Raw genomic sequence first — 17293 nt, 5'->3', positions numbered from 1 at the left:
CACGGGCTCTTTAAGGCTCCTTTGGCCCAACCCCTTGGGATCTGTTTCGGCTCCTCAGGGGCGGGGCCACGGCGGCAGCCTAACCAATAGGAGGGCGGAATTGAGCTTGCCGGGGCAGGGGTGTGTTCTTCCTGTCTCTGGGCTTAAAAAAAAAAAAAAAAAAAAAAAAAAAAAAAAGGAAAAGAAAAAATAGGCGTGGCGCGGCAGCACGTCACGGGGGTGGGATTGCGTGTGGGTGACGTGGCGGCTCCTGCTCTTTGGTCCGGTTTCGGCGGCTTACAAGTCCGGCGTGGAGGGGGCGACGGCCTGGGGAGAGTGGCAGTGGCGGCGGCGGTAGGCAACAGAGGAGGTAGGGCTTCGCTCGAGTAGGGGTCCAGTCTCTGTCGGTCGTCTCTGCTCGGGGGCAGCGGCTTGACGGTGGGGGAGGGGGAGGGGGAGAGAGGCGAGCCAGGGGCAAGTCCTGCTGGCGGCTCCGCGTAAGCGAATGCCTCGCTGTCCAATCAGGAAAGGCCTTGTTGAGAAAGACGTCGGCCCTGTCCAATTAGTGGCTGCAGTCTTCCAACAGGCGGAACTGTGATGGAGGTGGGACTTCCTGTTTCAAATAAACACTTAAGGTTTTTCGCCCCTCCGCCCACCGAAGTGTGTCCACCTTGGAGGTCGGTTGCCGTTTCCCCGTGAGAGGGTGAAGGAAATCACGTATACCAGAGGACACGATTAGGATCTGGGCCAACTGCAAAGGTCTGGCTGGAGGCTCAGGGCCGCAGGACCAGGCTCTGGCTGTTTTCTCGACTTTAGGGCCCCCGGCCAGTTCTTGGGCCATCAGAGCCAAGTTGGAAGGAGAATCTGAGGAAGCTTCGCTTGGGCCTGGAGGAAGCTGACCCTTCGCGCCGTGGCCAGGCTGCAGGATCTACGGGTGGCCTTGGGCTCGAAAGTCTGTCAAATACGGGAAAGAGCTTGAGGATTTGCTGGTTGAGGGGAGAGTTTGGGAAAAGAGGCTGTCTGGAGAATGACATTCTACTCTCCACAGCAGTCCGAGGTTATGCGACTCGATGATCCCGCGGAAACGCTACGGATCTAAGAACACGGATCAGGGTGTCTACCTGGGTCTCTCAAAGACACAGGTTCTGTCCCCTGAAACTGCTATCAGTAGCAGCAGCGACATCGCTCCTTTGCCCACCCCTGTGGCCCTGGTCCCTTCCCCTCCCGACACCATGTCCTGCCGGGATCGGACCCAGGAATTCCTGTCTGCCTGTAAGTCGCTGCAGAGCCGTCAGGTAAGAACCTGGAGTGGAAAGGCAGGTGTGAGCCCAATTAATGCTTAAGTTTTGTCTGCTAGTTATCTAAATTTACTTTACAACTCTTAGATTATCGAATCTTGTCAATAGGAGTGGAGGAATTGTCTTCAGTAGAGATTAAGAATAATTTAAAGTAACTTGTCCTAAATACCACAAACGATGAGTCGAGATTTAAACCTACATCTAATTTTTTTTCTTAGCTATGAACCACTGATAAACTTAGATTGTCTGATGCCAACAGCGCTATAGAGGGTTTAGTGGGTATGTGAGGGAGCAGTGAAAAGATGAGCATGAATAGTGAAGGGAACTACTCACTTTTTGCCATTACCTTCCAGAATGGAATCCAAACAAATAAACCAGCTCTACGTGCTGCCCGACAACGCAGTGAATTTACCCTTATGGCCAAGTGAGTTAAGAGAGGCTTTGTGGTGGGGTGATATAATGGCTAAGAGAGTTGATTTGCCTGTGTTGGTTTGGCTGAGTGGGATTGGGTGTGTTGGAGCTTATGGGAATGGCCTATTTCCTGCCCTTTACCACAGCCTTCTCACTGATGATCATTTGCAGGCGCATTGGGAAAGATCTCAGCAATACATTTGCCAAGCTGGAGAAGCTAACAATCTGTGAGTGTTTGGTAGATCTTTCCTAGGTGGGACAGTGAAACATAGTAATAGGAAGTGAGGTTCATGGAGGTTTTATTTTTCCTATGATGCTGGGGATTTTAAACCAGGGCTTTGTGCCTTAAAGCAAGTGCCTCTACCACTGAACTTCACTCCCAGTTCTTTGAACCTGTGATTGCTCTCACCTGTTATAACACCTCATCTGTCTCTGCAGTGGCAAAGCGCAAGTCCCTCTTTGATGATAAAGCAGTAGAAATTGAGGAGCTAACATACATCATCAAACAGGTGAGCTGCTAGCCATCAGGAGAGCCCAGCATTCTAATTAATTACTTCCATCATTTTCCATCGCCATGAATCCCCAGGGTAAGTATTTAGACCCATGGCCAAACACCCTGCTCCTCCACTGAGTCAGTAGACATTTAGGATCATCTATTATTTATAAAGCACTGTTCTAGATGCTGATGGAACAAATGTGAAGCAAGATTATTGTCTTCAAGGGCTCATTGTCCTTAAGAGTTACCCAGCATCAAGAGCCTAGACTTAAAATGAATAGGTGATAGTGTAGAAAAGGTTTTACACAAAGATGGATGAAACAGTATGCTGGGAAAGATTGACAGAGGGTATGAAGTCTGAGCTAGATTCAGAGCTTATATAGAGGTAGTAGAAAGACTTATCCCAGTCTGGAGAGTTTATATGCAAAGGTGTTGATTAGAAAATTGAGGTCAGCTGGAGGATGGTGCTGGCACATGTCTTTATTCCCAGCACTCAGGAGGCAGAGGCAGGTGGATCTCTGAGTTCGAGGCCAGCCTGGTCTACATAGTGAGCGCTAGGACAGCTAGAGTTATACAGAAAGACCTATCTCAAAAAAAAAAAAAAAAAAAAAGTTCATTTTCTATAATTACCTTAGGTTTATTTTCTTCATTCCCTCCTTTGTACTTTTCCAAAGAGAAGGAAAAAAAAAAAGATGAGGGGACAAAGGTTTGCAGGTACCCCACTAGTAGGTTCTTTGTTTTGGTTTTAAGACTGTCTAGATATAGAGCCCAGGCTGGTATTTTTGTTAGTTTTAAGACAGGATTTCTCTGTATATCCCTGGCTGTCCTGGAAATTGCTCTGTAGACTAGGTTAGTTTCAAACTTAGAGATCCGCCTGTCTCTGCCCCCTGAGTGCTGCAATTAAGGGCATATGATACCGTGCGTGGCTACAGGCTGGTGTTTAATTTGTGATTCTCCTGCCTCAGCCTCCCAAGCACAGGGATTATACCATGTATCACCATGCCTGCCCAGGATTTTCCTTTATGCTTGTTCGCAAGTGCTTATAATAGTGTCTGGCCTGACTGTTGGTTTCCTAAACGAGTGACTGGCAAGAAGTTGGTTGTTTGACTGAGTGGCTAGTTGTAAAGAGTGTTGTGGACCTTGATAACAAGTGTAGAGTCATGTGTCTGGGCAGCAGGTAGAGTCTGATCTGGAACATGGATGGGGTGGGGTAGAGGCTAAGGAGGTGGCTGGTGTGGCTGTATAGTACGAATACGGTGGCAGAGGTCAAAGGGCAGATCCATTTAAGGGGTGCTGTGCTGGTAGAAGAGTGTTGGGTGCTATTGGGGTTATTAGCCACTTAAGAGCTATCCCACTGGATTCTGAAAAACCTGAAGTTGCCTTGCCACCCACTTAGGTTGTGACCTTGTGTGAGTGAGCTCCTAACTTCTGAGTTGCCGTTGTCTTATCAGTAAGGCGGCGATAATAAAAGTACCTGCTCCACAGATTTTGTGAGGAGCATTTGTTAGCTTTTCTTGTTTTTTGTTTGGTTTTGGTTTTTGGTTTTTCAAGATAGGGTTTCTCTGTGTAGCCCTGGCTATCCTGAAACTTGATCGGTAGACCAGGCTGGCCTCCAACTCAGAGATCCCCCTGCCTCTGCCTCCCGGGGTGGGACTAAAGGTGTGCGCCCCATTTGTTTGCTTTTGTCAGCCACTGGCACTGGCTTTCAGGGCTGAGACTCCTTTGGATTGGTTGATCTAAGCTGGTTTGGCTGAAGAAGTGACATTTGAACTGTGTCTGAATAGGGAGAAAAGCAGTTCATCTGATGATCTGGTGGGAGTGCATTCCAGAAAGTGGGAATGTCATGTAGAAAATGGGCATAGCAAAAGGAACGGTCTCAGGTGTGGGTATCGTACAGCAGGTGGACAGCACAGGGGCAGGGGACAGTTAGAAGTAGGCAGTGGCAGACAGAGGGCCCGTGTAAAGCAGCTGAAGCATTTAGGTTGTATTCTAAATTGAGTGATGAGAGAGAATACCCTGCATTTGGTTTTGAAGATCACACTGACCACTATTTAGGCAGCAGATGATAGGAAGGCAGACTAGAAAGAAGGCAGTCATTTAAGAGGCTCTGGGAGGTTTTTTGAGTAGAGAAGATGGTTAGGGCATATGAGGTGGAAAAGGATATAATGTGGATAGATCTAGAATATATAATGGAAAACAAAAACAAAACCAAGTTTATATTACAACCAGTTGGGTTCTTTGTGGACTATTGATGGTTCAATGTGGGTTTGAGGAAAAGGGGAATAGAGGTGCTTTTTGGTTTTGTTGTTTAATTTTCTTCTTTTTTTGAGACAGGGTCTCACTATGTAGACCATACTGGCCTTGAACTCATAGAACTGCCTGCTTCTACCTCCCAAGTGTTGAGATTAAAGGCCTGCTTAAAAACATTTTTTGAAAATGTATGTATATGAGTGTTTTGTGTACATGTACCTGTTTGTGCCACATGTGTGGCTGATGCCTGTGGAGGCCAGAAGAGGGTATTTGGATACCCTAGAACTGCAGTTACAGATGGTTTTGAGCTACCATATGGGTGTTGGAAGTTGAACCTGTGTCCTCTATAAGAGTAGCAATTGCTCTTACCCACTAAGCCAACTCTAGAGCTCATTTGTATTTTAAGATAGCGTCTCATTCTGTAACTTAGGCTGACCTTAAATTCATTGCAGTCCACCTACCTCAGGTGGGATTTTAAGTCTAAGACACCATGACCAGCTGGGCATCTGGTGAATGGTGATGCCATTTACTAAAATGGGAAAAGAGGTGGAGGGGATGTGGCTTTGAGGGGTTAGATTGAGTTAAGTAGAAGAGTTTTCTGTGCTAAATTTAGGAGAGGACAGGAGAGAACGTTGTAAGATGCTTATACAGTAAATAAATAAAAAACAGATAATGGGCCTTTTTTGTTGTTTTTGTTTAAATTTTTGGTTAGGTGCAGGGAAGAAATGTAGGGCCTTTGTTTGCTGCCCCACACCCCCAAGCCCCTTGTTATCTTTGACACAGTACTGAGTATACAGTAAGCACTTAGTAGATTATGGTTCTGATCAGGTGATTGCACCCGTCAGTCAGTATCATAGACTATAGTTGTATGATAGCATGTAGGTAGGCTAAGGAAATGGGTGATTAAAAGCTTTCAGCTTGAGTTTCTGCATGGGAAATAGTACTTTACCTAGCTAGAACCCAAAGGAAGGAGCTATTATGCCAAACAAATCAACCCTGAAGTGCATTTGGGTCAGAAATTCTAGAAAAGTAGATGTGTCATCAGTGAATATGAGTACAAGGTTCTGGAGAGGGGTGAGGTTGTGTCTACTTAGAAAGCCTCTAAAAATGCTTAAATTTTATCTTTAATATCTTTCTCATACTCATTTAAAAATTTTTTAAATTATATTTATTTGTGGTTTTGGAGGGTGGTGCCTGAGTGCCATGGCATGCATGTGGAATTGGTTATCTCTTTCCCTTGTATGGGTCCCTGAGGTTGAACTCAGGTTGCCTCCTTTACCTGCTGAGCCATCTTGCTGACTCCCTTACTCCTGTTCTTGATGCCTTCCATCTCCACCCTTCTGATACCTCCCTGGGTCATAGTATATTGGGACAGGTTTTCTTTTCTATCACTGGGAAGAATGGAATGTGGGTGACACATTGGCTTTGATACGAAGTCACTGTATATGACTTAGAGTAAGTCACAGAAAATCTTTTGCTGTATTAGACATTCTGTGCAAAAATTTGCTTCTTTGATGCTTCTAGGAAAGTAGGGTGATTCTTACCTTTTCCTGGGTTTTATTCAAGTACTCTTTCAGCATGCTCTAGGTAGATGATTTTGGCCTTTGTAAGGGTACTATGACCTCAAGGGTAAAGTATAGCAGAAAGGTGGAAGGCAGATAAGTCATTGATTTACAAATGGTGAGACCACCAACTTCTTTTTTCTGTAAGCAATGAACAGAGTATGGACAGTCCTAGTGCCACCTTCTGATCTAACTAGACACTTCACTAGGAGGTTTTATCTTGTCCTCCCTGCCAGAGAGAGCACAGATAGGGTCAATGACTGAAGACTCCCTGCTTAATGCTCTTCTTCTGGTCTCTTACCAGGACATCAATAGCCTCAACAAACAAATTGCTCAGCTTCAAGATTTTGTGAGGGCCAAGGGCAGCCAGAGCGGCCGGCATCTGCAAACACATTCCAACACCATTGTAGTTTCCTTGCAGGTGGGACCCTGGGGATGGAAAGAATGAGGAAGGGGATAACAAAGTATCTTCTTTGAATGACCCAGTTGTCCTTGCTTTTTGTAGTCAAAACTAGCTTCCATGTCCAATGACTTCAAATCAGTTTTAGAAGTGAGGACTGAGGTAAGTGGGATCTGTGGGTGGGTAGGAATTTGTGGTATGGACCCAAGAGGAAAAGGGGAAGGGACGGGTTACCCAGAGTCATGGGGGTCAACATACCCACTTTCCAGAGACTCAGGACCTTTGCATTTCCCCCCAACATCAGAACCTGAAACAGCAGAGGAACCGTCGGGAACAGTTCTCTCGGGCACCAGTGTCGGCCCTGCCCCTTGCCCCCAACCACCTTGGTAAGTCAGAGGCAATATGGGAAGTCTAGGAGCTAAGTTCTCTGGCTGTGGTGGCATCCTCTAAACTACAGAGTCTAAAGGCAGGTATGGAGTAGGAGAATGGAAGGGCAGGATGGTGCTAGGCTTATCTCAGAGGACAAATCAGATTTTGGAGTTTCATGATCCACACTTAATTCCTGTCTTCTCATGGCGGTAAATACAGACATATTCAGAAGAATGAGCGCGTCTGACATTTTGTGTACTTAGTCACACTCTTTCTCTTAATTTCTCAGCCTTCCTTTAGAAAGCAGCTATTGTTAGCTCCATTTTAGAGATAGGGAAACTGAGACTCGGATTAGTCTGTCCAGAGCTGGATATAAACCTAGTGCCAGTGAGTTTTGAATAGTTTTTAGCGCTAGGATCTCATGTAGCTTGGGCTGGCCTCTACCTTGTTATTAGCTGAGGACTGAGTGGCCTGACCCTCCTACCTCCACATCCCTGTTGCTAGTGTAACAGGCACGTGCCACTATGCCTGCTTGAATTGTTTTTGTTGTTGTGAGACAGTGTCTCTCTATGTAGTCTTGGCTGTCCTGGAACTCACTTTGTGGATCAGCCTCAAACTCAGAGATCCTTTTGCCTTAGCCTCAGGAGTACAGAGATTAAAGTCATGTGCCACCATGCCAGGCCCTGAACCTGCTTTTAATCATTAAAATGTGTCCTGTCCTGTTTCTTCCCCAGGGGGTGGTCCTATAGTTTTGGGAGCAGAGTCCCGAGCCTCCAGAGATGTGGCCATCGACATGATGGACTCTAGAACAAGCCAGCAGCTTCAGCTCATTGACGAGCAGGTAACCAGGCTCAAATCCAGAGGATCAGCTCCTCTGTTGTCTTCTGTTCTCCCAGAGTGTTTGGAGTGTGTCATGGTGAAAGGGTCTTAAAAACTCAGGCCCTAGTTCATGATGCTTTCTTCTTCTGAAGGATTCCTACATCCAGAGTCGGGCAGACACCATGCAGAACATTGAATCTACAATCGTTGAACTGGGCTCCATTTTTCAGCAGTTGGCACACATGGTTAAAGAACAGGAGGAAACTATTCAGAGGTGAGGCACTCTCACCCCATATAGTGGAGCTTTCTCTTCTCCGTGGATTAGCATCTTGAAGTTCCCAGGGACAGCTTGGTGGTCTTTGGAAGAGTAAGTGAAATTCTTCCCACCCACGAGTCCTAATTCACCTGCTTCTACTCAATAACAGTATATTTAGGGCCTAATGTGGTGATGCATGCCTTTAACCCCAGCACTCTGGAGACAGAAGCAAGCAGATCTCTGTTAGTTTGAGGCCAACCTGATCTACATAGTAAGTTCCAAGACAGTCATGGAGGGCTGCATAGAGAGACCCCTTTTTTTTTCTTTTTCTTTTTTCTTTTTTTTTAAATTTTTGATTTTTCGCCAGGCAGTGGTGGCACACGCCTTTAATCCCAGCACTTGGGAGGCAGAGGCAGGTGGATCTTTGTGAGTTCGAGGCCAGGCTGGCCTACAGAGCGAGGTCCAGGAAAGGCACAAAGCTACACAGAGAAACCCTGTTTCGGAAAACCTAAAAAAAAAAAAAAAAATTGATTTTTCAAGACAGGGTTTCTCTGTGAAACAGTCCTGGCTGTGCTGGAACTTGCTTTTGTAGACTAGACTGGCCTCGAATTCAGAGATCTACCTACCTCTGCCTCCCAAGAGCTGGGATTAAAGGTGTGTACCACCACCACCTGGCGAGAGACCATTTTTTAAAAAAAGAAAAGAAGAAAAATGACTGAGGGCCTGGAAGTACAGCTTGGTTTGTAGAGTTTGCCAACCATACGTGAAGGCTTAGGATTGGTCTTCGGAATCATAGAAAAAAGGAAAGAAACCAACTGGTGGAACCAGCCAGCTGGCTCAGTGGGTATAGGAACTTTCTGCACAAGCCTAGTGCCATGAGCTTGATCACTGCAATCAGGTAAGGGTGAAAGGAGAGACCAATGCCACAGAGTTGTCTTGTGACTGCTACATTTGTGTCCTCCCTCCCCCATAGCAATAAACAAGCAAACAAACAAATAAATAAATAAAACCCAAAACAAAACACAGCTGAGAAGGGAGCACACTGTGCCACCTTTATTTATTCATTCATTCGTTTGTTTGTTTATTCATCTATCTATCTATCTATCTATTTATTTATTTGTTTTGTTCGAGACAGGGTTTCTCTATGAAAACAGTCCTGGCTGTCCTGGAACTCACTGTAGACCAGGCTGGCCTCGAACTCACAGAGATCCGCCTGCCTCTGCCTCTGCCTCCTGAGTGCTGGGAGTGCTAGTACCACTGCCCGACTTTGACCTTTATTCTTGAGCATTGTTTGAGTCCAGAAGTTCAAGGCCAGCTTTACAAGTGTAGTCAAGCTCTATTTCAAAAATTAAAAGAGATGACTCAGCAGTTAAGAGTTCTTGTTCCTTTTCCAGAGGACCTGGGTTCAATTCCTAGTACCCCACATTGTGTTTCACAACCATCTTTAACTCTAGTTCTAGGGGATCCAATGCCCTCGTCTGGCCTCCACAGGCATCAGGCATACAAGGGATGTACAAACATGTAAACAAGTTAAAAAAATGAATCTAATTTTTAAAAAATTTAATAATTATATGAGAACTGGGTGTTGTGGACTTTAATCCCAGTACTCCGGAAGTAGAGGCAGGCAGATCTCTTGAGTTTTGTTGTTGTTCTGGTTTGGTGTTTTTAGATTTATTTATTTTTTTTTTATTTTATGTATATGAGTATTTTGCCTGCATTTGTGTATTTGCAGTATGTGTGTCTCGTGACCTCAGAAGTCAGAAGAGGGTATCAGATTCCTGGGAAGTACAGTTACAGATGATTGTCAAACACCATATGGGTAGTGGTAACTGAACCCAGGTCCTCTGCAAAAGTAGCAAGTGTTCTTAATTGTTGAACTATCTCTCTAGTTCCTAGATGTCTGAGTTTGAGATCAGCCTGGTTTATATAGCACATTTCAGGCCAGTCAGGTCTACTGGTGAAATCTTGTCTCAAAAAAAAAAAAAAGCAGACAGAAATATGTTTTCAGTGTTATTTTCATTCTGTTGTTAAGCCAAGAAATTTGAAACTGCAAATAGTGAATTTTTATGTTTGTTTGAGACAGGCTCTCTTGTCTTAGGCCAGCTTTAAATTTCCTATATAGTAGTTCCTGTGTAACTGAGACTGGCCTTGAACTCCTGATCTCCTGCCTCCATCTCCTAAATGTTAGAATAATAGACAAGTGCCACCCTCCTGACCTCCAGAACAGCCAAGGCTATACAAAGAAACCCTGTCTGGAAAAAAAAAATTTCCAGCACCCATTCGAAAGCTAGGTAATGGCCTCAAGTACTTGAAACCCCAGCATGGGCAAGGTGGGAGCTGAGACAGATGACAGGAGCTCACTGGTTAGTCAGCCTAGTTAAAACACCAAGGTTCAGATTGAGTGAGAGACCTTGTGTCAAGAAAATCAGAGCATGATGGAACAGGCTGCCTGACTGTTCTGGCATTTGTGTGCATAGGCACCTGGGTGAACACATATACCCATAAACACATACATATACACAACAAATCTAAGGCTGAAGAGATTGCTCAGTGGTTTAAGAGCACTCATTGTTCTTCCAGATAACCCAGGTTCAGTTCTAGCATCTGTATCAGGTGACTTACAACAACTTGTAACTCTTGCTCTAGGTAATCCAATACTTCCACAGACAAATACATACACATAATTAAAAATAAAATGTTAAATAAAAATCTGAGGAGGCTGGTATGGTGCACATGGGAGGTGGAGGCAGGAGAACCAGGAGTTAAAGGTCATCAGCTACATAGGAAGTTCAAGGCCAGTCTGGGCTATATTTTAAGACCCAGTTCCAAAAAACAAAGGATGTCCACAGTAGTAGAGTGCTTACTTGCCTAGGATTTACTGGGCCTGTGGATTCAGTTCTTGGTACCACAGAAGAAAAAAGGAAAGCAGAAAGAATAGACAAACTTTCCCAGGAGTTTTGTTTCAGAATGCAGCAAGAAAGTCATGTTTCATTGCTTGTATTTATGATCCTGGTATTCTTGGGGGCTGAGCTTAGGAAGGATTGTGAGTTTGAGCCAGCCTGCTTGGCTGCTTCGTAAGACTCAGTCTCAAAAAGAATTAAAAGGGGGGCTGGAGAGATGGCTCAGAGGTTAAGAGCACTGACTGCTCTTCCAGAGGTCCTGAGTTCAATTCCCAGCAACCACATGGTGGCTCACAACCGTCTATAATGAGATCTGGTGCCCTCTTCTGACATGCAGGCAGAACACTGTATACATAACAAATAAATGGGTTTTTAAAAAAAAAAAAAAAAAAGAATTAAAAGGGGTTGGGGATTTAGCTCAGTGGAAGAGCGCTTGCCTAGCAAGTGCAAGGCCCTAGGTTCGGTCCTCAGCTCTGGGGAAAAAAAAAAAATTAAAAGATGGTGGCTGGAGAGATGGCTCAGTGGTTAAGAGCACTGGCTGCTCCTCCAGAAGACCTGGGTTCGAGTCTGAATACCCACATGGTGTCTGTCTTACAACCACTTGTGACACCAGTTCCAGGGGACCTAGCACCATCTTTTGGCCTCTGCAAGTATCAGGCAGGCATGTGGTACACAGATATATATGCAGGCAAAACACCCATACATATATAAGAAAAAGCTGACAAATAGCTCAGTGATAAAGCACTTAGGTAGCATGGGCAAGGTCCTACATCCAGTACCAGTGCTACAAGAAAAAAATGAAAGAGGAAGGAAGGGAGAAGTGGAGGAAAGAATCTAAAATCAAACATGTTATGCTCATTTGATCCACGTACCTTTTTTTAAAAGTTGATTTTAAATGTCACCAGCAGCAGGAAATGTCAGTGTTAGTGATGCAGCAGCCAGAAAAGTATGCAGAGCCTCAGGGATATAGGTGCTCCACTCAGGAAATAATCTCAGGACAAATCGGTGAAACAGGGAGTTTACTAATCAGAAAGACAGTGAACCTGGGAAGAACCAGGTGCTAGATGAACACAGAAGTGTGTTAGTAGCTAATGACTTTAGGTCTTGGAAGCTACTCAATTGACAGTTAAGTTTAGATCTTAGGGAACATAATTGCTGGCATATTCCTTTACCCACAGAAATCTGACCTTAACGAGACTGATTAGGTACATTGTGCAGGCTTGCAGCTAAAGGAGGGAGAAGTAATAGAACGGAAACATTCATCAAGGGCACCTTACAAATTAAAACAACAAAGAGAACTCTGTATGGACCTGCTATCCTAGGAGGCAAAGGCAGGACCATCAGCTAGCCTCAGCTGTGTACTTCTGGACCAGCCTCTTTCTCAAAAAACAACAAAGGAGGACGTGGATTCTTACCCATCAGTCATAAGGATATTGGACTTAAAAGAATCTGGTTTGTTAAGTTTTTCAGGAAGGGGAAATTACAGTTATGAAGTTGGTCTGGTCATTATGTTGAAAACTTCTGAGGTGTCAGCCAGCTAGAGATGGACATCAGAACAGGGTACAGGAGGGTTTCCTGCTTGCTGCTCCTTTCTTCCCTCCTTCCTTTTTCTTCCTTCCTTCCTTCCTTTCTTTTTTAAATAAACTGTATTGTTCCTTTTTAAAATTTATTCTTAAAATTTATTTCTTTTTATGTACATGGGTCTTTTGCCTGCATGTATATCTGTGTGAGGAAATTGGAGCCTCTGCAACTGGAATGACACACAGTTGTGAGCTGCAGTGTGGGTGCTGGGAATTGAACCAGGTTCTCTAGAAGAGCAACCAGTGCTTTTAACTGCTGAGCTGTCTCTCCAGCCTGGTGCTCCTTTTATTTCCTGACTATCCTACCTCATGAAGAAAAAGATTGTGTGCCTTGTAGTGTCCTATAGCCTGGTTGTCTGCTGGCCTGGTTATTGTTCTTTCAAAACAAACGTTAATTCTCCAGTGTTAATTTAGAAAATCAAACACAGGTTCCAGTGGCCCCTGCTTTTATTATTTTGTATAGAATGCATGAAAGGAGATGCTGTGTATCTTGTATAGCATTAGGAAGCGTTTAATGTCAGACTGCCTTTATATCAGGGAGGACAGATGTCAGATATAGTCCCCCCACCTCCTTTGTGTTGTGGGATCAATCCCAGGACATTATACATGCTGGTCAGTGTTTTATCACCGAGTTACATACTCGGTCATCATTCTTAGCTTCTTTTCCTCTTGAATTAAAAACTCCAGGCAGGGGCCTATGAGATGGCTCAGCAGGTAAGGGTGCTTGCTATAAAGTCTGATGGCCTAAGTTTGATCCCTGGAACCCACATAGTGAAAGGAGAGAACTGGTTCTCACATCACGTTGGCCTTTGACCTCCACGTGAGGGCCGTGACACATGCACACCTACATATATACACACAGACACACAAAATAAATGTAAAAATAGTTTAAAGCTCCATCCAGACACAGGTCATATGTACTTGATTGTGAGTTTTTTTTCAGTCTGCTCTGTGCTTCCCATTGCTTTTTCTTTTTCTTTCTTTTTTTTTTAATGAGACATAGTCTCATTATGTAGCCCTGACTATTGTGGAACTCTGAGTAACTGCCTCCCAAATACTGAGATTAAAAGCCATGTACTACCACCCTTGCCTGATCTTATTTGTGACACATCTTACCAGGTATGGTGGCACTTAAGTGGCCTTTAATCCCAGCATTCTGGAGACAGGTAGATCTTTGTGTGTTTATATAGTGAGTTCTAGGTCAGCCAGGGCTACACAGTGAGACCTTGCCTCAAAAAAAAAAAAAAAACACAAAAACCAGAATTATTTGTGTGCAGGTGTGTTTAGGTGCATACGTAGCACAGCAACTGTGGAGTTGTTTCTCTCCTACCAGGTGGACCCCAGGGATCAAAGTCAGGTCCTCAGAATTGCTGAGCCATCTTCCCAGCTCCTCTATAATCTTTTATGTACAGATTGTATTAATAAGGTTTGTCCATTTTTGTTAAGCTAAGCCATTCATAACTGCCATTATGAGCTTCATTCATTGTGCGATAACAAATGTACTCACATTAAAAAAATGTAATTAAAGGCTGAGTTGGTGGCATATGTCTTTAATCCCAAGTACTCAGAGGTGGGTCTCTTGAGTTTGAGACCAGCCTGGTCTATGTAATAACTTCTAGGACCCAGGGCTGCACAGAACCTGTCTCAAAAAACAAAATAATTATAGCCAAAAGATATGAACCTGATATTTCAGCCTCTTGAACATAAAAAGAACCACAGGTCAGGCTTCTGAATTTAGGATGCTGAGATGAGCTTAATCCTGTTACTTGTCTTTTCAGGACCTTAAGCTTGCTGTTCTTTCCATTTCTAGCCAGATTGCTAGGACTTACCTGGGCCATACTCAGCTCCTAGAGGACTCTAGGCCAAGGATTTCCCGCTGCAAAAACTAGGGTGTGTTTCATCATATATTGCTTACTGATAGGATTATGTTTTGAAAATTTTGTCATTAGATTTTACAAATCACAGAATGTAGTTACATGAGCTAAAATAGCTTTTATGTCACTAGGCAGTATAATCCTAGTGGATTGCCATGCCTTACAGGTAGGCACAGTGTCTGAAACATCTTGTGACATAGGACAGTATTTGGGTTTTAAATTCTCTCTCTCTCTCTCTCTCTCTCTCTCTCTCTCTCTCTCTCTCTCTCTGTGGGTGTGTGTGTTTTGTATGATGTAGGCCAGAGGAGGGCATAAGATGTCCTCTATTACTCTCTTCTTTTGAGGTAGGGTCTCTCCCTTAGTCTGAAAACTTGAGTATTTTCAGGCAGCCAGCAAAATCCAGCTTTTTCCTATTTTATCCACCTACCCACTGTGCTGTGTTTAAAGACACATTTAAGACCATGGCCAGCTTGTTATGTGGGTACTGGGATCCAAATTCAGATCCTCTTGGTTGCCAAGCAAACACTTTTCCTATTGAGCTATCTACCCAGCCACAATATTTGGGTTTTAGGATTGTACGTGTAGATTGACTGTGAAAGGTTTTGTTTGCCTTCAAGTTGTCAAAATCATCCTCCTTCTGAGGAATTGTTCATCAGAGATAATGGTCTCTGGATGTGAGGTTTGTATTGTTCTTTGAGTTCCTGTCTAGATTAAGTTGTCCCCATCCCTCAACCAGAATTTTCTTACTGTAGTGGTCTGAACTTTACCCCCATTATAACAATGTGCACTGGTGGTGGTGGCACACATATTTAATTTCACACTTGGGACACAGAGGTAGGCCTGGTCTACAGGGTGAGTTCCAGGACAGCCAGGGTTACACAGAGAAACCCTGTCTCAAAAACCCCAAAAACCAACAACAAAAAAAAAGCCAAAGCAAAACAATGTAATAAATGTTCATTACCTAAAAAAATCAGTAAATGCTAGTAATTCAAAATTACAGTATTTGGGTGTTCATATAGAGTGGGGGGGGCTCATATTTAACTCACTGAAAATTGAAACCTCATGAAAGGAGATTGACATAAACCCTACCTCATTTTTCAGATGTGGAAAATAAGATTTTGGTTAAATTACTCAATCATAAGCTAATAACTGGCAGAAAGTTTTGAAACTAGAGCCAAGCATGGTCTACTACCCTAAAACACTGGTAAACTTGTATATACTCATACATGCACACAAAAGAGATCACATAATACAAAACATTTTTTTACTTCCACACATTGTGATCAACTTTCCATATCAATAAATGGATGTTGTCAGCATTCTTTTTAATCCAATGTCCTGTTTTCTCTCCTGGCTGTTTCCAGGATCGATGAGAATGTGCTTGGAGCCCAGCTGGATGTTGAGGCCGCCCATTCAGAGATCCTCAAGTACTTCCAGTCAGTCACCTCCAATCGGTGGCTCATGGTCAAAATCTTCCTCATCCTCATCGTCTTCTTCATCATCTTTGTGGTCTTCCTTGCCTGAACCCTCCTTCACTCTGAGGCACTCCATGGAGGGTTTGGGACCCTCCTGGGAAGGCAGGTGGCCACTGCTGCCATTGAGCCTGTGTAGGGTGGCTGGGAAAAAGGCCATTTCCTTGGAACTGCTAAGAATGGCCAGTATCCCTGACTCCTCACCCTCATCTCTGGCCACTCTGTCCTTCCCTCAGGCCCTTGAAACACACTGGTTCTGTATTTGGACTCTGCTGTGAAGTGGCTGGGAGCAGAAGCCAGCTAGGAGCCAGTGGAGGAGGTTGTCTCCACCAGGAGATTTTTATAAAACCTTACCAGCCTCCCCCAAAGGTACCTTTGGCAGCAAGGGGAGATATTGCCCCTCCTTGTCTCCTTGAGAGTGAGGCAAGGAGACAGAACTATCCCAGGGACCAACTTTACCATCGGGTTAGAACTTGACTGCCTTCCTCTCTTCACCATGTGAGGTGAGGGGGCTCTGAGCCCTTCAGTTGCCTGCACAAACCTGAATTGGCTACTGGTGACTCTCAATCTGCCAAATGTGCTGCAACCTGTTTCCTCCCAATTACAGCAAGACTGTCAGCCTCATTAGTGATGTTGTCATTTCTGGGTGGGATCGTGCCCAATACCAGAACTAAAAGGGTTGAGTTGGTGGCTCTGAAGGGCCCCACTGATAAGCAGGTGGCTTTGGGGCTTTGTATCCATAACTCACTCCTAGAAAGGGAGCAGGTACAACAGCACTTCATTAGCAGAATTTCCTTTGAACTGGAGCCAAATGAATTCATCATTGGGTGGTAACTTCCAGGACCGCCTCAAGCAGTGTTGGGGCTTGTTTGCATCTGTATTCTATCACTTAGCCTTGATCTTGAACTGAGTGAAGCAAGACTTCTGTTGCTGGGAGCAGAAGAGAATTTGTACCCAGCTTTTGGTACCTTCTAAGACCCTTAGAAAATCCAAACCAGCCACTGGAAAATGGAGGTGACCCACTTAACCCACCCTCGAAGGGATGTTAATGAGCTGTTTTGTCCTAAGTGATTAGAATTGAAGTCATTGTTCCATACCTAAGGGTGTCCCATTTGCTTACCCCCTCCCCCCAGCAGCATCTGGATCCCAGGAACCTCAGGCCATAACAGCCCTAGCCATACACTGAAGGTCACTTCCTATAAGAGCTCTTGGGTTTGCCATTTAAAAGTTTCAATCACGGGGGCAGTGGTGGCTCACGCCTTTAATCCCAGTACTCTGGAATCAGACAAGGGATCTCCTGAGTTTGAGGCCAACTTGGCCTACAGAGCAAGTTGTAGGACAGCCAGGGCTACACAGACAAACCCAGTCAGAGAGATTTTTGTTTTGTCTTTAAGCAGGATCTCTCTACATAGCTCTGGCTGTCCTGGAAAGTTCTATGTAGACCAGGCTATCCTCAAACTGAGAGATCCACCTGCCTCTGCCACCCAAATGCTGGGATTAAAGGCCTGCGCCATCATTCGCGGCCTGATGCTCTTTTTGGATCCGGCAATTTGTGGAGAACTACAAGGAACAGGATTTCGTTTAATTCACATGGGTTTCACACTTGGCGTGATATTGAGCCAGGCGT

The 17293-nt window shown here is 44.5% G+C and overlaps 1 protein-coding gene across 4 annotated transcripts; it reads left to right on the top strand.

The window, feature by feature from the left end:
- Window positions 1-215: 215 nt before the first annotated feature.
- Window positions 216-16290, top strand: Stx5 (syntaxin 5). 4 transcript variants are annotated; one of them, XM_052713617.1, is made up of 11 exons: window positions 216-349; window positions 1028-1274; window positions 1631-1701; window positions 1860-1915; window positions 2127-2197; window positions 6301-6417; window positions 6502-6558; window positions 6701-6782; window positions 7500-7606; window positions 7737-7858; window positions 15559-16290. In XM_052713617.1, exons 2-11 carry the CDS (start codon window positions 1050-1052, stop codon window positions 15716-15718), a joined length of 1068 nt encoding a protein of 355 aa, XP_052569577.1. In that variant the 5' UTR covers window positions 216-349; window positions 1028-1049; the 3' UTR covers window positions 15719-16290. The 4 variants fall into 4 exon arrangements, with proteins under 4 accessions (XP_052569577.1, XP_052569578.1, XP_052569576.1 ...); XM_052713618.1 differs by having other exon boundaries at window positions 228-349; window positions 1031-1274; XM_052713616.1 differs by having other exon boundaries at window positions 234-349; window positions 796-1274.
- Window positions 16291-17293: the final 1003 nt, after the last annotated feature.

The sequence above is a fragment of the Peromyscus californicus genome, unplaced genomic scaffold (assembly GCF_007827085.1).
Source record: "Peromyscus californicus insignis strain IS unplaced genomic scaffold, ASM782708v3 Scaffold_4__1_contigs__length_199733344, whole genome shotgun sequence".
Lineage (NCBI taxonomy): Eukaryota > Metazoa > Chordata > Mammalia > Rodentia > Cricetidae > Peromyscus > Peromyscus californicus.
This window is presented reverse-complemented; position numbering and strand designations above follow the sequence as displayed.